The 22,560-nt window shown below is 37.8% G+C and overlaps 1 protein-coding gene across 5 annotated transcripts in view; it reads left to right on the top strand.

The window, feature by feature from the left end:
- LOC107088945 (mucin-5AC-like) overlaps window positions 1-22,560 on the top strand; it is a 73,897-nt gene that overhangs the window by 614 nt on the left and 50,723 nt on the right. For 3 of the 5 annotated variants that reach the window (XM_015381415.1, XM_015381412.1, XM_015381417.1), the window contains exons 2-3: window positions 12,363-16,142; window positions 19,461-19,535. In XM_015381415.1, coding sequence (XP_015236901.1) covers window positions 13,183-16,142; window positions 19,461-19,535 — 3,035 coding nt within the window. In that variant the 5' untranslated portion in view covers window positions 12,363-13,182. The remainder of the gene's footprint in view (window positions 1-12,362; window positions 16,143-19,460; window positions 19,536-22,560) is intronic. The other 2 variants (XM_015381416.1, XM_015381413.1) reach the window with 1 other exon arrangement.

The following is a 22,560-nucleotide window of genomic DNA, read 5'->3' as shown; positions in this document are numbered from 1 at the left end:
GGGGGGGGGGGGGGGGGGGGTTGGATGAGAGTCAGCACAGAGGGCAACAGGAAGAGGGATGTTGTAGATGTGGTATGTGTGACTCAGTTCTGTGTCCTGATGGCAGATAGTACAGAAATCTACCCAGCAGCCTCCTCTCAGCATCACCATAGCGATGGCAAAGTCAGAAGCAGCAAAGATGAGAACAGATTTAAAAAACAACTCAAGCTCCTCTTATCATTACTTATCATTTGTTACTCTCTGCATTCTGTTGATTTCTACAAAAAGAGCAGAGGCAGAGTGCAGTGCGAGCTCACATGCGTGAGTACACGTGCATCCTTGGATTTTGTTTATGTGTTCGGCAGCAGAGTCACTTATTTCTACTGACAATGGAGATATGTTCCTTTACTCGCTGTGCACCTAAGCCTTTGTGTTGGTGCGTGAGTGTGTGTGTGTGAGAGAGGGATAGAAATCTTGGGGAAATGGATAGTGCATATTTGGGTACAGGGATTTGCTTTACTGCAGGTGTGGGAGTTATTTTCTGAGTGTGTGCTGCTTCATAAGAAGATTTAGACAGCCAGGAGCTCAGATTGTTGTAGCACTTGATGTAGCTTTGCAGATTCTAGCAGTGTTCCTTCTCTACACATTTGTCATGACTCAAGCTGAGTGTATGCGTATGTCTAGGTGTTTGGTTTAAGTTTCCTGGAGGAGGAGGTATTGACAAAGGGAATTCCTTTTGTGTACTTGTGTGTGTTTCTGAGAAAGGTTCAGTGTATGTTGCTGTAGCTTTTAAGTTCCATTGAAAATTATGGTTTTGTGTATACATGCACATCGTTTAAACGCCTTTGTAAGGGAAGTTATACGGATTCCACACTTACACTCCTACATACAGCATTGCAACGGAGGATTTTAAATTTTGAAATTCTGGAAGACGAAGTAAAAAAAAAAGAGATATATGCACACCCTCTGACTTTAAAATGTATTTAAAATCATATTGATCGAATGTTTATGAGAACTCTTTAGACTTTTGTTTATAAAGTATATGCTTTGTCACTGCATCATGTTTGATGATTAAACTGTCAGTCCTACACAGATATAAGCCTTTTAAGGATGGGCATTGTAGACTTAAAATTTTTACAGAAAATTTTGGAACATTTACAGCAATAAAAATAAAAGTGACAATAAAAGGTTTTAAAAACTCCGCACACAGTCAAAGCTTTCCTTACACAAAGAAAATTATCAAACATAGTCTGATCCTGGTGCTGCAGTTCATTAGTTGTATTAACTGGTGCATTTAAACCACCAAACAGCACCCAAAAGTAACCAAGCCAAGCATATAGTCTGTTTTTCAGTACTCGTGAATCTAATTAATTTATTGATTTTATAATTGATCACAATCCTTTTCACAGATTTTCCTTTGATACAGTAATGACCCTATACCTAATATTTATAGAGGTCTAGATTTGATTCGGCCTAAACCTCAGAACTTTGAGCCCACCTTACTGCATGCTATATGAATTAACTCTCCAGACATCCGGCCTCCATGAAAACCAAAAGAAATGTCTAGAAATTTGATTTAAGTTTTTGTGCTCTCCAAATTTAACATAACAAAAGGCATTAAATATTAGGTATATTTAGCCCTTTCAATCAACCCCATTCCTCTCCGGACTATGTCCTTATGAGAATGTCTTTTCATCTTTCATGATGATGCAAAGTGCAATTCCCTATTTCTTTCTTTTTGCTCTATGGCTGTTAAAAACGACAATAACAGAAAAACAAAAAAAAACAAAACAGAGACGTGTGGGTGTTTTACATTTTCTCCGTAGCATGCTGCCTTCTGCATTCTGCATCTGCAGAAACCTGCTAAGGACCTATTTGTTTTGATTAGGATCATGACAAAAGGGCTGTTTCTGAAAGGTATAGGGCAGCAGGATGTGAACATTATCAATATAGAACATTATCTTAGATATGGAACCAGCTGACCTTTAATGATCAGGTTTATATTTTTGTCATCTTCCATTCTTTAAGTTCACTGGTTTTTCAACAAGACAAGTCAACCTAAACTTCTATAATGATAGAATCCCTTAAGGCAGATATTTCCTTTCATCCAGTTTCTGTAAATTCTACATACTATTTTGGAGGTGAATCCAGCTATCACCTGATTAGTGGATTGGTTTACGTTGCAGAGGTCTCCAGTCCATCATAAAGCCGACACAGATATTAACAGACAAACTATTCTTGCTCTAAGTCACACTTGTCCAGTTCATTTTGACCCACTACATGTTTAAATGCTCAAATCTTTTTTTTTTTTTTTTCCTGAAATCTGATTTAAAGAAAAAAATAAATAAATAAATAAATTGTTGTCTAGATTTGATTTTAGTGTGAACTGCTTTGGGCTCGAAACTGATGTACTTATCAATCGTACAACAGTAAACACAGATAAGTAGGGGTTATGGTTTAAGTTAACAAGCCATTTGTTGTTTTAAGGAGTACTGTGTGGCAAACATTTTATTAAAAGAAGATCTAAAATCTATAGTAGCATTTTAGGGAGATCTTACTGCCATTTCAGGAAAATGGGTTGTTTGAATGAGGTGAAGCAGCCAGCAATTGTAGACCAGGAATGTCAACAACTGTACAGAACTGTATGATTTCAAAGGTTAGTTTTAATCTTATTTGTCAGTGCCTCTTCTTTCAAATCTATAGGTAAAAGACTTAATACAATCCTTGTGATGATCTGAGGCAGGGGGAACTCATGACAAGATCGCTGACCAATCTGACTCCATTGCAATAACATTTTTAAGTCCTCTGTTTGAAGGGTTGTATATGAAATGTTCAATACAAGCTATGCGCCACTCGGGATGGTTCCTGAGACGGTGCCTTACAATTAGGCATGAATAAAGTTTTGTTTCTGTTTATTAACAAAATATAATGCTGTTTCTCCACTCTGCAGAACTATTCTAGCCCCTTGTGTGTTTTGCTAACTATCACTATTTCCTGATATTTCAGCAAAGTGTAAAAATAATTTTGGAAAGTGACATCAAAGTTTTGATCTTGGTTTTTCTCCCTGGTGAAGGATTCCAAAATATCAGATGCAAGTCAGATTCAGGATCCCTGAATTGAACTGACTTGCTTTAAAAAACCTGACTTGATCACTTGACCCCAAATTTATTTGATTTGGGCTGCATTTGCCTGGAGTTGGAACAGGACCTCAGAATGGCCATTGAGCTTTGATAGGCTATTTTGGGAATGTGGAAAGAAATGTGAGATCCTGATGAAACTTTACAGAAGAGAGATCAAACAACACCCATACAGGGGAAATACTTCTAAAATAATGTGGATTCTAAATTTTTCACCCTTGTAAGTCCAACTTCTTTTCAAACATGCTTTTTAGTTTAATTATCCATTTGAAATTACACAATATTGTTTCTGTGCTGCCCTGTGATGGAGAAGAATCCTTTAGTGCATGCAGGGGACCAGGAACATTGACTGGGTACAGAAAATACATGATAGGATAGCAGAAAATTTCTAAGAACTCTTTATTTCCCATTATTGTTATTATCAGCAATTTTGATTACTTAACAGACACATGTGGCTCAGTGAATAGATCAGTGAGTAGATGTGTTTCCATCAGCCTTTTTTGTGCAATTTGAAGTATTACATTAAAGGAGCTTGATGGAATCACGAAATTTTGCAAAGAAGTTTTTATGTTTGCTTGAAGTGATTTTTTTCCTTTAAAAAAAAAAGCATAAGAACAGATTGAAACACATTTTTAAAATAACTTCTAACGTAGAGAATATTTACCTCCCTATACATTGGTCCATCACTCATCTGTGGTTTGTGGCAGGTAACGAACTCTACTTCCTGTTTGCTACAGAAAGCATTACCTTTATTTAATGCAATATTACTCTTTGGATCACCTTTTTAATTCACTCCAACGGATGGAAACACGACCAAGTCACATTTTAATTTTTGGTCCACTTTTTTTAAGGTTCAATTAATATTTTAATCTCATTTGGATGGAAATATAACTTGTGAAAAAAGACCCCTCCTCCTGCAACTAGTCCATTCGTGTTTTAAGTTTGGTTCATTTACACTAATCATAATAATTAAGTATTATTCAAGTGTTGGCAACCTGGCGTCTGTAAATTTCTGTTACAGTTCATAAAAAAAAAAACATATCTCGTGAACCTGTTTCGTCAAGCTGTGCTAAGAAGGAAAAAAAGGAGGACAACAAAGGAAATTCAAAAGCTCTTTTCAAAAAGATTCACTATACATTTAACTTAAAGGACACGTATAATCGAAGGGCTAGTTTACCTAAAAATGTAATTAATCACATAGACATATTCAAATTTAATTTAATACAGACACATTCAATCAATGATAAGGGGATTTGGTAAAAGTTTATGTAAAACCCAGGTGTTTACATTGACTCACTGACTCTACAGCAATCCCTCTCCCTGGGCAAACATGGCGGCACAGTTGACAGAACTTTTTCTAACCGAAATAGCTCTGCAATAAAGTGATGTTCAGTCTTAGATGACATATGACTTCAACAACTTTGGGCCGCAAGACCCGCAAAACACCACCACCACAAAATTTGGGAAAGAGTTGAATTTGACAGATGAATAGGCTTCTTTACGCTAACAATGTGTACGTAATGTTTCAGAAGCACCGATATTCAGGGGTCGTCACAGCAAGTCTTGCTCACAGCCTTGGCAAAGGGCACAATCGCTGTCACAACTGGAATTCAAACCCAGGTCCCCAGCTTTTAACCACTTCACCATAGGAACTTCTCTTTTCTCCAATTCTGCTCCATCTTATCTCATTGGAAAATCTCTCAAGCTCAGCTATCTCCAAAGTAAACATGAAATACAGACACAAGTAATTGGAATGGAATTCAGGTTCCTTTCTTTAGTCACTGACTGTTTATCTGCTTTCTGTTGTCCACTTTCCCAACAGTCAGGAACCCTTTTTATACATAGCTGACAACGACATTGGTTTAGAGGTAATTTAATATGAATTGCAAAGAAGCGACATTACTTCAAAACAATCCAGCAGAGAATATATGAGCATCTTATTCTAATCCCTGTTCTATTTAGTTGCTGACAATTTACAAAGACAAGAAGAAATCTGAACTTCAGTAAACCTTTTGCAATGAATAAAAATGGCGAACAGAGAAACCAGATCATAAATAACCTAATAAGTAACAAAACACAGGCTGAATAATGAACAAAATAGCTCAAACAGTGTTTGCTGTAGCTTACTGTGACACCCAAACATCCTCAAATTTGCACACGGTTGCTTAAGTATGCTTGTTCCAATTCACTGGCCTACAAATAGGAATTTCAAATTAGGCAAAGGATTTTGGTCAGAAGAGGACAGATGGAACAAATTATCATTGACAAAAAATATTCTGGAAGCAAAACTGAAACAGTAGGGAGACAATTTATTATTTATTAAGAGCTGAGCCAATGACTTTGCAAAGTTATATTTATGTAAATGTAAACTATAAGTAACTCCAGCAGAATAAATTACTTTTAGGAGAACATTGTTGATTTGTGTCTAAAAGTATGTTTAAATACTATGCAACAAACTGAAGACTCATTTAAGAATTCAGTACCGTAGAATACAGAAGAATAGCCACACAGGAAGGTTTTTAACATTAACTAGGATGTCAATGAAATGCAGCCAAGCTAAGTCCCAGCTAAGTCAGGCCCTTTCCATTCTTTTGAAGTATATGACTGATAAAAGTAACTATAAAACATGCAAATAGTATTTGCATGCTTGTTACATATGCACCATTTTCAGTGTGACCAGACAAAATTTCAACCCCAGTGTCATTAAATAATGGAGGTGTATAAAAAATTCACACTATATCAGTTCAAGTTGCAGCTTGTTATATTTGGTTTATTCTTGTTTGTTTGCTCTGTAAGGTCTTGCTGTTATAAGGCACACAAGGAGTGCAGAAAAATATACCGCGCTCACTTAATGAGGGTGTTACAGTTTATTTTTTTCACATTAAAGGGCTGCAGAACATGTTGACTGGACAAGGATTATGTGTTTTATCAACTTAAGAGTATTTTGTTCTGTTGTTTATTGTTCTGTAAGATGGAATAAAAATTTATATAGCGCAATCATTCTTTCTTTAATAACAAAGGTTGTACCCGAATCAAATCAAAGCTTTGTTCAAATGTATAACTGCTTGTTTGGGGCATTATTATTTCCAAGTGATATATGTATATTGCTTTTCTATGACTATATATATATATATATATATATATATATATATATATATATATATATATATATATATATATATATACACAGTATAGCCATTTTATAAAACATATATCATGTATATATAATGTTATATTTTTTTAGATATTGTTTTATTTTTAAATGGCAAGATATGAAACAGAGATGATTGATTTTCTTGCTGAAGCCTAAAAAATATGAGTAGAAAACAAACAAAAATATGTTACAATTGCTTAACAACATCTTTAACCTATAAGCAAACAAACACTGAGTGATTATAGCCTATTTTAGATGTTGATATTTAACAAGGAGAAACAGATTGCTTATATATATAGTTGATGTAAAGAGAGTGTAAATGTGATAAACTGGTTTTAGGAAACTAGTGTTGTGTTTTTTTTTTCTGAATTAGACTAATGGGGTTATAACCATTAGTCTGGATAATGTGAAATGAGCTGTATATAATTATTTAGTCTTTTCTTTGAGTAAAACCTTGCAAAAGAAAAAAAAAAGAGAGGTCAATGTGACAAAAAAGCCACATCATGCTTTACTACCCCAGTAAAAGCTTAAGTTGGTAAAACACCTTAGAAAAACAATAGACTAGATTGTTTAATGTTCAGTTACAACCTTAAGTGCTTTGAGCAATAGGTGTATATTTCTGCTAAGACAAATACTTGTTGTGGACATTTTTTTTTGTAAAAAGCTTCCACTTCAGCTCATGAATTGTGCTTCTCAAAGGTTTTAAAAGGGCAAATAGAGATTGTTTTACACAAGCAGGCTATCACAGCAGTTTCTCAATACAGTGACAATGGTAGTACTCACAGAGTTCACAAACACTTTCATTAAATATGAAAATGTTCTTTGCATGATTTGATTTGCTGATTTTAATGTTAAGATTGATTAGAATTATCAAATGCATCAATGTTGTATGATGTTTCCAGCTTCCGTTGTTTTGCAAAAGTACTCACACTGCATAAACCTTCTGACATTTTGTCAGACATAAATGTCCTGTAGACATATACAATAAATGCTAATTTTATAGTAAATTTCTGGGACTGTAAGTTTGAAGTTAAAAAAATATTCTTTTATTTTTATCACAAATAAAACACATATTTGTATTAAAATACAAATAAAAAAATAGATTTTTTGCCTTTTAGCACATGGATAATGATGCTACCATCCATATATTTTTTTTCCTTGCAGAAAATTGAAGGTTTTGCATGTGCTGTAAACTTGTGGCACATTAGAAATTACACTTCTCGTGTCTTTCTTTAAAACAATAGAATTCGTCATTAGACTCTGCCATTTCTACTGATATATTGGTGCAGTAGATTTTCTTAAGCAAAAGTAGAGTTTATAAAAGCAGCACATCTGTCAGATTATTACAGGTTAAAAAGTAAAGAGAAAATCTTGTATCCTTTTCATACCACTACTTGGTGTGGTGCTATGGAGGGTCATTTTACTGAGAAGGTTTTGCTTTCTTAAGTGGCAAATAAATTGCTTATCATAGCTGTATTAGGCTTAAGTTATTAACTTCTTTAATTCTTCAAATATTTGGTTATTTGTATGAGGAAGTGTTTTGTTTAAGGTTGCTTACATACGCATGTGCTTGCACTTACAGAGAAATCTTTGTCCCCACAAAGTCCTTCATGTGCATTTTTTAATGCGCTTGCTACTTGTATTGTATCAAATAAAATATAACTCCCCCCTGTGTAAGACTTTGCTGCACTCTGCTGAACACAATGCTTACCTGACAAAATACGCATCTAATGGCAACTCCCAGAGAGCTGTTCTTGAATCTGTGATCTCTTTTGACAAGAACGCAGAAGAACCGTAATGGCTGATGCAGGTTGCATCTAGTGTGGGTGCCATGAGGGCACTGTTAATTCCTGTGACAGAGCACAGGTATAAACCAGGAGCCTCTTTGTGTTCACAGGCCCAATGACTGATCATATAGCTTTTCTTAGTTCCTCTCCAGTAAACCCTTAAATGCCCTGACGCGCTGATGCTCCCGATTTACCACTTCACTGAACCCTAACCATGACATTTCCTCTGCTGCCAGGGGTTGTTCCCTCCTGCTTTGCGGCCTGTCAACCCAACATCCCCCACACCCCCACCTATCCTCCCTCCTCCAGCCCCTGCTTTTTCTCTCTGCCCCATCTCCCTCTTATTTATTCAGAATCCTAGTCCTCTCAGTTCACTGTGTCTCATAGCATCTCTAAATATAACTAAGCATCTCTATCTCTTCTCCTTCCTCTTCCTGCCTCCTCCTCAGCTCAGTCCTGTCTGACAAATTTAAGCATGCCTGGGCAATCTGATCTGACGTGTCTTTACATAACAATTCAATCCACTGAACCCCCTACTGCCCTGACATAGGGAGAGACAAAGGTGTGTTCTTTTGTCATGAATGTAATTCCCTCCACCCTGTGAGACTCCGGCTCAGAATATTATTACTAGATACGCACATTCTGGATGTTCTTGGTCCTTGAATCCATTGGATCTGAGCTCCTCAGAGTAACTGCGGCTTAGAAAAGAAAGGTTGGATACCATGCTGGCATTATCGTCACACATACACCAACCACACATGAGGGAATATATGCCTATACTTCTCACAGACGTAAGCAGGAAGCAAGAAGGCTAGAGTAAATCTTAAATAATAACCATTGAGAGTTATGACCCCTGTTGGTGGAATGCTTTTGCACACGTTCATCCTCTTGCCTGGTGATTTATTTCTTGTCTGCCAATAAAAGCTTAACATGAAAATGTCACATGTGGGGAAATGGCTGGTCTCAGCCCCTGGAGTGAGCCCGTGCAGCATTAAGGGGGTTTGGATTCATTAAACTGTCGGCATAAATTTTGACCCAAGGCTAGTTTGCAGGCTGCGAAGGAATAACTGGGGGTGGGACCAAAAAAAGGGTGCAGGGTTGTAAATGTGGACGTGGAGTAGGAGATACAAATTACAGGTTTAAATTAGAAAAATCAGCAAAATAGACGGTTTGTAGCATTGTGTGAAAAAATCTGATTGCAGATTTCAGATGAAACAGAAACAAGTGGAATACTAGAGGAGGAGTATAAATACATCAGGCTTCACCTGGACAACAACCTCTACTGGAGATGCAATTGTGAAGCTGTCTAAAAAAAGGGACAGAGCAGATTGTACTTTCTAAGGAAGCTTATTAGGCCCTTCAATATATGCAGCAAGATGGTGCATATTGTAACTTCAATTCAGTTTAATTCATTTCAGTTTATTTATATAGCGCAAATTCAAAACACGTCTTCTCAAGGCACTTTACAGAGACAATTCAACCAGATGATACAGTCAAATTGATTCAAAGTTTTCTATTTAAGAAAAACCAGTTGATTGCATCGACTCATTGACTTGAAGGCAATTCCTCACACTAAGCATGCTTCTAGTGACAGTGGAGAGGAAAAACGACCTTTTAACAGGAAGAAACCTCCAGCAGAACCAAGCTCACTGTGAGCGGCCATCTGCCAATGCCGAATGGGGTTCAAGGAAACGGATGCAGACATACAGAAAGAAGCAGAGATACAAAAGGCAAATGTCAACCAGCTCCACAGACTGCCCCATCCCGGAAAGCTCAGAGCCAGGTCCCATGTCAGAGGATGAAAGATAACTCATACAGTTAGTCACAATCAGAGAAACAGGACTCCACTGAAAAATAGGCCAAGATCCAACATCTATAAACAGAGGTGATGATGGCATCAGCACAGCTGATATTTCTCTCCAGGATGGAGTCCCAGCCAGACAGGAACAGTCCAGACCAGAACCTCCGGAGTCTATATCACAAAGAGAAATTCGTCATAAACTGAACTGAAAAACATAATGGACAACAGGGAGCAACCTCTTAATCAGATTGTTAATCAGCATTAGAGTGTCTTTAGTTTCTGGGTTTTCATTCAACTGAAATTAGAATTTTAAGCAAACTTCAAATTACAATATTACATTGTCATGCATTGCTGTAGTAAAAAGGAAGTAAAGGCCACAATCTAGCACAGACCACAGATCAATACTGGAGGAAAGTTTAAATTAATGCGATATGGAAAGTTTTTATTAAGTAACATGTCAGTTAGCTATGGCGATGTTGCTGCAAGCCATGTTTAATCTGATAAAAATGCATAAAGAAAGCGGCTTCTCCAGATCCAGTGCAAGACAGACCTCTACAGAAGATCCTTTCTGCCTACCGCCATCAACACCTATAACAACTGGTTTAAAAGAAACCTATCAGTTACTGCAACATTTAATTTCCCTCTGGGATTAATAAAGGGTTTTAGAAATTATTTAAACTGAATGGAAAATTACAAGCAAGACAGAACAAGGGATCACTCAAGGAGACACTCCATACTATGAGAGAGGACAATTATCCTTTGGAGCGTGGATGAAACTGGAAAGTTTGTCAGTGTACAGTAAACAGTAAAAGTAGAGAGTTTCCTACACCATATGGGATACAACCCCAACCATCAGATTTTTAAAGTACATTAGTGATAAAAAACAGTTGATGTGGGATAGATTTTATCTGGGGAGAGTTGTAATTGAAAACCACTATCAAGTAAAATTAATTGATGATTTTAAAATTTCAAATGCTATATTGTAATTGTATTCATATAACTTGAGCTTTTCACAAGGTACCTTACAACCCCATATCATATGGGGGTGGGATGTGGGGGGTAATAGACTAAGTGAAAATAATTTCATGTATGAAATTATTGTTTTAATAAAACCCTGGAATATGTGACGAGTTCTTTCTATTTAAGATCTTTTGCTTTATTATCCTTTAAAGAAAATCGGGTCTAAAAAATGACCACAACAATACACCTGACCTAAGAAGATAGTGTCCAGATTTGTAAATTTGCAACACCTTTACATTTCTGTTCACAGACTGCTCTAGATGTCATTGGTTGGCCTAGAGTTATTTGCAGAGAAGCATGCAATTTCTTTTAGTGTGATGTGGTCTTGGTTAATCTTTTCACACACAAGTTATGGTAAAGAAAAATAAATGTGAAATTTGTGGCATGTTTCATATTCCATGATAGTTGTTATTTTCCTTAAGGCCCTATCTGTGTGACTGTAATAATAATTAATCCTAATAACCATGTTTTTAAAGAGGTTGATGGAAGGGTGCGGCTGTAACAATAATCCTCCTCCACAGAGCCATAAAAAGAGATACAGAAAGGCAGAGAAATAAAACGGCAGACATAAATAAATGTGGCAGGGCCTCGGGTATCACACTCCCTAAATAACCTGGGAGCTGTGAAGGAGTCACTAATTACCCCTCCCACAGCAGATAAGAGTACGGACAGTCACACTCGCACCCAGAATTAGCGCTCAGGCCTGTCAGTGTCAGGGGCTATCACTAAGAGTTAACAAGGAACAAATCCATAGATCCTGTAAGGCAGATGACAGCATCACGCTGACTGCTTGCTCTACAGACAAGCAGTGAAAGGGATATATTTATATATCTATATCTATATATTTATAGATATAGATATATAAATACATATACAAAAAAAATCAAACAGGCTGCAGAATCAGAGTGTCGAGAACACACTACTAGCCATAGCATGGCAGACAGACTGTCACAAACTGACCAGATGAATCAGAGCGGATGTCACTGTGGCAGATCATCAAGAACTTATAACAGGGCCAAACACTGTTAAAACACAGAGGAAAAAGAAAATCTGTAAAGCACATGCATATGGGAAGTATGATAACAGTCACTCTGTGTTTCATGAGCTAAAAAAACACTCTGTTTTCACTGGTACAGCAACTCTACTCTTAACAATTGGTAACGATACAGAGAAAATCAAATAGACATAAAACATAAGTATCCCCTTCAGCCAATATGAATAAGCCTTAATTACAATCCCTCTTCTTGTTTTGAGTGTTTATTTCTCTGCTGCTTTTCTTCTTCCACTCAACCTCCAACCATTCTGCCATTTCTCCTAACTAGCAGATTCTACTTCTTCCTAATGTGCTTACTGTTTCCTTATTCACTTCAAAGTAGCTGTTGACATTATTTCATCCTGTTTTTTCCACTTTGTTTTTAACAGTGAGGTATTTTTAAATAACTTCAGTCTCTTTCTTCTTTTTTTTTGTGTGTACTTCTCTGTAGGCGGTAACACCATCTTCAGAATGACACACTGACAGGAGACCGGACAGAAGACATAAAGAAAGAAAAATAACACTACAGACTGAGTGAATACATTTTAAAAGGCAGCATGCTTTGGGAAAACCATGACAAGTTCATGCGGTACATTGGCCAATGGATTTCCTGAGGGATCAGGGGACAAAGCATGGGGACAAAAGGGGACTACCAAGTAGACAAACCTATGGATAAACAGGCCAAATTCCCTGCCTCTTTTCTGTCCAGCAACATTAAACGCCCTTCTGGCCTCATTATTATATTTTCATGAGACATTGAGTAGAAATGAGAGTAAAGGCAAAGGTGCACAATTTCAAAGGACGCATAAAATGATGGACATCTTCACTTTAACATATCTAATGCTGCTTTTTTTCTAATTTATGTTAATGTGTCCCATTTTTGTACAAGTAAATGTTACAAGTAAATTCCCATTTGATGTAGAATTTAACATAAGTCACAGTGATCTGAAACACCGTTTTTACTGTCCAGGATGTTGCTTTACCTTGATCTGAGGACATAGTCTTCCTTTTATTTGCCGTCAAGGAATCTAAACAATAAGCTGAGCAATTGAACTGCAAATGGACTAAAGTTTGCAGAGCTAGACTTAACTTTTGACTGTGTTATGAGAAAATAGGACTCATCAATAAAGTATGTAGACCTTACATGTATTTAATGCTATAAGCAGAAAGTAATAAAAAAAAAAAAACTTTCTTTGTTGACACAGAAACGAAAAGGCCTTTAACACGGAAAGCTGTATTTGAATGTTGGGGAAGAAAGAGAGGCCAAGGAGATGGTGAGCAAGGAGCCTGATCACTTGCTCACTGGCCAAAGTAACAGCAAGAGCACCTTGACGGACAAGCTGCCCGGAACAATGACTGTGCGCTCTGTGCTGCTCAATCGAGACTCACCAGATATTGAAAGTCGCCTAAAACGGCGCCGGAACCGAACCCATCAGGTCCGCTTCAAAGACCTTGAGGATGGCAGTAGCAGTAGTGGCAACAGTGCAACAGGAGAAAACAACACCCGTCAGCGGCCTGCCAAAGACCGTGACAGCCCTCATCCACTTCGCAAATACAACAGCATGTCCCAACATCTATGGTCTGACAGACCAATCACTGAAAGCCTACTTGGTCAAACCTCTGTGGTAGGGGCTGTGCGTGGGGATATGGCCAGTACTATAGAAAAGGTGGCTGCTTTTTTAGCAAGGGCCCCACCTCATCCGCTGACGCCTGGTCCTACACGGAGATGTTGGGCACCACCACAATCTAATTCTCTAACATTACCAATGACACGAAGATCCAGTACAAGCACCAGCACAGCCATTCAGACTTCACCATGCCTAAAAAAACCTCAGTCTCTCTCATCCACCCATGTGCGTAGCCACAGCATTGGGGACTCAGTTGGTGTGGATGGAGATGATGAGCATGACTCTCAAGATGAGTACCTTAGCCACAACCATGTGCTGCCTGGGTCCAAAGATCAAAGCCGACCTTCAAGCTCTGTGGATAAAACTGGGGTAGAACGAAGATCTAAAGTATCAAGGACAGAAATTAAGTCAGGTGTTATAGCAAAAACATCAAGACATAGCTGTCCACCTTCAGTTCTACACAACAGCGATCTGTGTCATAGTTCTTCTGTATCTTGCCGAGATGGTCCAAAGCGCCAGGGTAGTAGCACTCCTTCAGTGATAAGGAGGAGAAAACGCCTAAGCCGGACAACAAGTGATCCCGGAAAGGAAGTTCACCTCTGCACGACTCCTACACAGACTGAAAGCCCACCCCAATCACCATCTCCTTTAAATACCAAACTCTGTACCACTGAAGTTCAAACTGAGGGTTTGTCTTCACCTCCAATTTCAAAGCGTTGTACCACTAAATGTGAAACTGAACATAAACATCAGTCTCCAACCTTGAGTGTTGAACACTGCTCAGCACAAATTCAAACAAGAGATTCTTGTCCAACCCTACCTCAGAATGGTGAGCAATGCACCCCTAAAAAACAAACAAACTCACCATCTCCCTCTTCTCAAAATCAAAACCATTGTACTACACAATTGCTAACTTGTAGCTCAGTTGACTCTTCACCTCGAATTTTGACATCCAGCTTGAATTCTGATACCCCAATATCTGCTCCAGCAGACCAAATCCCTCCCACAACCAACATTTCTACTGTGCCTTACACTGCTTCCCCTGCAATGCCTATAAATGCACCAGTACAAACTCCTGAACAATGCTCTAAGGCATGTTCTTCATCTCCTACCAAGCTAGCAATTTTCTCTCCTCCACCACCTGACATCCTATCTATTACTTCCTCCACTTGTGCAACTAACACTTCACAAAGCTCTATTCCCTATTACACTGTTTTGTCTCCACCAACCCCACCTGGCAAAGCTTCTATTTGCTCTAGTCCTTCTTTTACTGTCCCACAGTCCTCCTCACATAACTGCATCTCCCCACTACCACATCTGATATCTTCCTCTTCCTGTCCTACCCCTACACCAACTGTAAGCACCGTTTTAACACCTTGTGTACCTATCATAGAGCCTAATGCTGCCCCAAACGTAAGGCATCAGCAGCCATCAACAAGTCTAACAAATAATGTACCTACCACAAACCTGACACCCTGTACAATTGTGACTCAGACTGCCCTATCTTGCACCTCCATATCATATTATACCAGTACACATCCCAGTGGCCCACATGTACCTCACATTAATCAAACATCCCCTTCTTACACCACAGTTATACAAACAGTATCTCACTGTAATATACCATATCAAACAGTGCAAAATATCCCCCCTACCAGCACAGGGATGACCCTTTATCCCTCCCCTGTCCCTAGACTTGAATCTTGCACTTCTCCACCTCCAAACGTGAAAGCCTATGTTTCCACTCTTCAAAATGCTCAAGCTGTTGGGACTCCAACTAAAGCTGTTCCTTTGTACTCTTCTACATTCCGCGCTGCACCACCATACACCCCCCCCTCTCAAGCTCCCTATAATGCTCAGGATAAAAGGGGCATTCGACTTCCACCTCCTCCTCCACCACCTCCTCCCTACACACCAAGGAAAAAGGGAAGTGAGCCAGCAGGCACCACAGCTCGAACACCCATGCTCAGGACAGAGAGCAAGGTCAGTGAAAAAGTTGTAGAGAGTGAGGAGAAAAAGCCGGATACAAAGGATGTACAGTGTACAGTCTTACCCAAGCTCTGTGGGGGAGCTAGTTCTCTGAAGCACAGAGCTCAAACACCGCCAGTTGCTGTGATGAAGGGAGAGAGGCGTTCCTCCACCTCCTCCCCTGCCAAGGCCTGTTTTAAACCCAGCTGTCTTAGCTCAGCCCAAGCTCAGCTTGGGGTGCTACACAAAATGCTCTGCTCAGGAGCCAGCATCAGGCCCAACACACCAAACAGCCAATGCTCTTTGCCTCCTAACCAGCAGGGCTGCTCTAGTGCCAGGGGCTGCTCTGCCTCTGGGGAGCAATCTGGCACTGGGCCGCTGAGTCCCACACAAGCTGACACTTTAAGACAGGTTCAAGAAATTCTCGGAGGTTTGATGTCTGGAGCCAGGTGTAAACTCGACCCATCAAGGGTGACAGAAAAGCTCCTGAGCCCCAATGGACCCTTGCATGACATTCGCAGTCTCCAGAACCAGCTTCACAGTCTTGAGGGTGTCCTGGAGACAAGCCAAAACACCATCAAGGTCCTACTGGATGTTATTCAAGACCTTGAGAAAAAGGAGGCCGAGAGAGATGGGTGAGTAGTACACTGAACTGTTGAGAAATTACTATAAGGGGCAACACGCATCAGTGGTGTAAGAAGTGCATCTAAACATAAGCATGTAATTATTTCTATTAAACAAGTCAACCATGGCTTTAGGGTTGGGAGCGTATGTTTCACAGTCCTGCACCAAGCAACCATTTCAGAATTTGCTTTAGTTTTGTTTTAGACACTGATTGAAACTTATTTGGAAAGCACTCTGGTTCTCCTGAATTGTGTTCCCCTTTAAACTACTTTAAACATAGAAATGGCTATTACTTTTGTCATTAATATTCCTGATAGGGATTGGAAACTTCTGGGTCTAAAAACTTAATCTTTACATTGGAACAGAAGTTGTAGGGGACTCACTCAAGAGACGGTTTGGCCTTATGCAGTTTTATCAACTCTTGAGCAATGCATTGGTAGTGTTAAAAATAATTTGAAATTAATTGTGACCCAGGATTAAAATAAGTTGTCAAAAAGGAACTTGTTTTACTTTTAAAGCAACATAAAAGTCATAGGTCAGAAGGAGAGCAATCAAGTATTTGAAGCTGTAAATACATTTTGACTAAAACCCCTCAGGCCAACAGTGTAAACCTTGCCCCGCTGGACCTCGTAGCCCAGGGCCAAGCGTTGTGTAAAACAACCATCTGCTGCTCTGTATGTAGAATCTGCTTTGCCCAACAGAAAGATAGATGGTACAAAATAAGTTGTAGGGCAGTAGAAATTAATAAGCAGGTAAGTGTGTTCATTGTTTTATTCAACACAGTTAATTTCTCAAGAGTTCATCATTCACAAAACATTCTAAAAACATAAGTAATGCAGCCATACACTTAAACATAATTTTTTACATTTGTGTAGAAAGTGGTTTGTTTATGGTAAATTATTCCTCAACATAAAACAGGTGAGGTGATTATTTAATATCATTTAAGGTTTTTCTTTTTATGTCGTTACCCTAATTATAGTCAACTTCAATATTGTAGTCATTGTTAATATAAGACTATGTGGAGGGAGACCCAAAACAATTTGTATTTAATCAGAAGACTGTGAATATACAATAAACTGGCCAAAATATCTGGGTCTGTTAAGAAACGGGACTAAGAAATACAAGACAGAATACTGATATGTAGGTATACCTATTTTAATGACATTTTACATGAATTTAAATGATACTGTATATATATGTCAAAGAGTTGATGTCATGTGAGACTAGAGAAAGTCTTTAGGTGACCCTGTTGCACCCATAGTAAGCAGCTCTAGCCTCATGTATGTGTGCAGCATGCAGAGTTTGATGGAAATCAACATTTTACTCCTGTCATGTTGGTGGTTTCAGATTCTCCAAGCTTCTTAGTGTAAACCCTTTACTGTTCCTATCAAGTCTTTAATTAATCTGCGTCCTACGTTGTAAGCGGTTTAGTAATTTCTCCTGCCTTATCACACCAAAATGGTACATTTATAATGTGGAAACATTCTTGGAAAGGAAAAGATATGAGCCTGGATGTGTGTCTATGACTGCAAAGAATGCTTTAAGTAAAACAGCTGAAAATTGATGTTTACATTCAGAACATAAAAAATAACCCAATTTTCTCACAATCTTAAAATAAATTAGCACAAACTTCAAATTTTTTTAACTCAGTAAAGACATACTTAATTACTTCTGTTTGCAGAAAAGCCTCAATTTTTAGTGTTTTCTTTAAATTCAGAAGTTTATAAACCCCTAAAAGAAAAATGCTTTTAAAATTTAGGGAAAGCTCAGATGATGAAACAATGGCTTTTTAAGCTTCTAATACTTCTTGATTTAGCTGAAGAAAAAAAAAACAACAATTCATTTTAAGCCAAAACATCAAACACCACTGTTTAATATTCTAAGAAAATTATACGAAAACAAGCAAGATCGTATGGGAATTGTTCACACCCACATGACTAGTCCACTCTTGGGTACAGTTTTCAGTTCCTATAATTTAACACAATTTTAATTCCATTTTGTATTTCAAGACAGCATAGTTTTCAGAACTGAGATGATTTCTGCGAACTGAGAGACTAAGAAGCTATTAACTCAAAAGGAAGATATTTTTCTTTTTGCTTTAAGCAATACAGAAAGAATAGATTACAGTTAAAAATTCCACACAGGGGCAAAGGCCTTAATCTTTGGAGACATGTCCTCTGGTCTGATGAAACTAAATATGAAGTGTTCTGTCATAATGACCAGCCATTGTTTCAAAAGGGAAGCTTGTTTGCCTCAAAACATCATCTCAGTTGTGACCTTCGGGGATGACAACATCCTGTTGTAAATTAAAGGGGGTTAAAAAGAAAGAATATTGTGTAGACATACACAGAAGCTACGAATTAAGACATAAGTTAGGATGTTAAAGATTAGGGCAAAGATTTTCTTCTAAATGGACAATAACACAAGCATAGCACAAACAAAGCATATCACCAAATTATTTGCAACATTTCTTAAGGGAAGGAAAGTAATTGTTATAAAGAGACCATCAAAAAGCCCTGATTTAAATTTAATGGACATTTTCAAAGAAAAGCTAAAAAAGTTTATGCAAGCAAACTGGATTACAAACCTGTCTGAGTGACACTGGCTCTGTAGGGAGAAATTGGTTAAAATTCCTGTTAACTATTGTTAGTATGTTGTGGAATGATACCCAAAAGGTTCAACCCATCTTATAAGTTAAGCAAAGGTATTTATGGCAAAAACTTTTGAACTTTATGTACATTGTAGAATTTTGAAACAGTAAATAAAGATAAAATATAAATGATTAAGTAAATAGAAATATTATTATTTATCATAACTGACCCAAAACACTGATGTTGGTGTAATGTAACACAGATCTATATAAAGGGTTTATACAGTGTTTGTAAATACAAAATGCTGTTATGTTGAATATCACAATATTCCAAGATAGAATGATAACATTAATACAAGGGCTACACTTTCCAGGCATGTTACTGTTTGACTGACAGCGCTCCTTTCTCATTACGCCTGTTCCAGTATAATAACTCCACCACTGCATGTATGCATGCAAACTCGACTTTAACCTTATAAGCATTATGTTATGACCGGTGTGACACAGTGATTCATGGTTTACATAACAGAGTGAGCTTTTCTGGGGAGTGAGGATGGGTAGTTCATTAAAAAATTGTCAGGGGTGATTTCAGGAAGAAGATTGGTGGACTCTTTATGATGTTTGTGCGAGAAATTCTGAACACTTAGTTATCTTGATGCCTCAGAGGGGTACACAATCGGGTGTGCAGCAACACATTGTCCTTATATCCCTGATATGTCATCTCTGTGCTTTTCAACAGAAGACATTCCTACAGGACGGGGCAGGACATTGAAAACTGTGGGACCTGCAGGGACTGTGCCTGCATCATCTACAGGTGTGTTGATCAGAACATGTTTGAATTACTTCATATTTATCATAGCCTTTTCCTCCCCCTTTTCAGTACTGAGAGCTCAGACTTTCTCTCAGTGCACATTTATGTGTGCATCATGCTGTCATGTTGAATCTCATCAGATCTGGAGGCTCAGTTTTATAGCTTGGTGGGATTGTCGTTCTGCAACCTGGTGACAGCACAGATGGGTGCAGCCCTTAAAAGAATGGCCCTTGTCGCCAAAACATTGTCCCATCTGGGATACATTACAACATATAACTGACATCCTCATGCCCTCAGACTTAATGAACTGATCAACAACAAATACAGTATATGTATTTCCCCCTATTTCATTTTCTTTCTTACACACTAAATTGCATACACTCACACATGCTGGCACAGTTGTATAAATCACTCCTTTCTGAGAATAAATAGAAATCAATCCTTAGCACAAGGCTGAATGAAGCAAAATGAAAAACTGCATAGCTTTGAAATAGAAAATTCTTAGCTCTAAGTAGTTTGAAGACAAAAAGAGGATGAAATGAATTAAATACAGATTTAAATAGAACAATGATGCAAGCAAGCATCCCTGTCCTGAACCCCAAAAGAGAATCTATGAAGTATTGTCAAGAGACAGATGAGAGATACCAGACCAGGCAATACAGGCAAACTAATAGTCACTTGAAAAAACCCATGAAATTTCCTATTACTGTACTTCACCAGAGCCACAGACTGATCCCCTTCATACGATGGTGCATTGGTGTAGCAATTCATTCAAAAAGAGACCAAGCCTAGCGATGTTTAATGACACATTTTTAATAATCTGTATTAAAAACCCTTCTGTTATTGGTCCTAATAATAATAAACCAATATTCTAGGAAATGGATTCTTAATTTTCATAAGCTATACCCCATAAACAATATTTTGAAAAGAAATAAATGCTTTAGAAATAGAATAATTACGAAAAAAGCCATTAACAAAACATAGAAAGAACAAAATAGTAAATAAAAACTATTAAAAAGTATTTTTCAGCAAAGGAAAACCTACATGTAAGAAAAGAAACATTGCACAGTTGTTAAAAAGGGTATAATTAGGTCAAATGTGTACTGAATTTATGCTATTTAATGGTTTCCCTATTTAATGTATTTACAGAAGGTAATAACTTTTCAAATATTTTCAATTTATTGAGATGCACTTGTAAAGCACTCCTCTGATTAATACAACTGTGGTGTAAACAACTTAGACGTGTTAGTTATCTCATAAATCTGTAACGGATAAGTTAATTAACAAGCCAATATTCATCATCAGTCTTTGTAATGGTGCACCAACGGCAAGAAAAATTGCATGTACACACCTTCGACTGTAGATACTTGCTCATATATTATTCATTATTTTGCTCTGCTAATAAGGCTTTTACCAGAGCTACAGCTTATCTTCAACCTCAGCTTCATTACAAACAGTATTGTAGACGAAGTTTGGTTACAGTACACAGCATAAATGATTCAGTGAGACTACTCTATTAATCTGTTTATGCTCTGTTATCTATTTATGCTGTGTTTGCAAATCTACTAACATAAGCATAAGAAAAGGAAAAGAGAGTGGCAGGCAAAAAAGAAAAAAACAATTGAGAAAAACATAGCAGAAAGGCAGGGGAAAAGAGAAAAATTATAAAAGACTAAATGGATCTGAGAGAAAAGATCTGAAGCTTTGAAATGCAAAGGAAAAAGAGAGAGCAGAGAGAGAGGAGCCCTTAGGGGAAATTATTTATTGAGAAATTAAACAGAGCTTCAAGTTGATGTGTCAAAATATTCCTCTTTAGGAAGGTCAGCATTGAAGCTATTCCTCTCTGTTTTACTCAATCCTCATGTACTTTTTTCTCCCCCGTGAGATCCTTTTTATAACATTTTATTTATTCTTCAGGTTCAAGAACGACTTTTTAAGTCACAGCAGAATTATCGCTCAATCACGTGTCAGCATATTTCATTCATGTGCCAGAGAAGGATTTTCTTGTTTTGAGAAGGAGAGGAAATACTCTTTTTCCCCTGAGCTGTTAGTTCAGCACAGTTTGAAAAATAAGACAGCATCAGACAGCTGGAGAAAAAAAGTGGAGATAATGTGAAGCCCGGTAAGGATGAGTGATGTTAAGGCCTGAGAATCTGACAAGGCAGATTCTATCAATTAAAAAGCTATTTGAAATCCAACTTCTGGAAGAACCAGCACTGCTAAAGACATTATTTGTTTGAACTCTGCAGTCCCTGTAGAAGTAGTATTTTAGCCTTTTCATGTTTCGCAAAACTAAACAGCATTTTTTGTGACTTTATTTGAAACACCATCACATGCAAGTACATAATTGTTAAAGTGAAGGAAAATGCTATAAATCTTTTGATCTTAGAAATAATTTAGAAATTGGGAAATTAACCCAGATTTCTTTGAAAAATGGCCCTGGTTCAATCAGACTGACTGAGGAGTGTTTATGAACATTAATTTTCAACTCTTGCCAAAGAATCTGAATTCAATTTAGGTCTAGTCTTTGGGGAACTGTAACATATGAATATGCATTGATCTAAAGAGATCTTTGACTCCGTGTTTTTTTCAGGATTAGTGTGTATTTAAATTAGTCCTTCTTTCTGCTGAAGAAAGGCATCCCAACACCATTTTGCTGCCATCACCATGTTTCATTGAGGGGATCTGAGTTCAGGGTGAATGAAATATTTCTAAAAGGTTTTACCCACGATCATGTAAGCTGAGAAGTTAAATTATGCGCTTATCTCAAGGCCCTGTCATGCCTTGGCGATTTAGCCAGCGTATGACAGACGTGACGTCCCAGAATCTTCTAGAATGCTGGCATACGCTGAACTTTCTATGTAGTTTTTCAATTTTGGGCGTATACATAGCATATTCATAATGAGTCCAGAACTTATGTCCAACGACAGCCTAACTTATGCATAACGTAATGCAGCGTAATAACCAGCAATGCATCTGAAGGCGCCCGGCCTGCATAAAAATATGTCTTTGATTGCGGTATTAACCT

The sequence above is a fragment of the Cyprinodon variegatus genome, unplaced genomic scaffold, assembly GCF_000732505.1.
Source record: "Cyprinodon variegatus isolate N-32 unplaced genomic scaffold, C_variegatus-1.0 Scaffold234, whole genome shotgun sequence".
NCBI lineage: Eukaryota > Metazoa > Chordata > Actinopteri > Cyprinodontiformes > Cyprinodontidae > Cyprinodon > Cyprinodon variegatus.
Note: the sequence above shows the minus strand (reverse complement) of the source record. Positions and strands in the feature narration are given on the sequence as shown.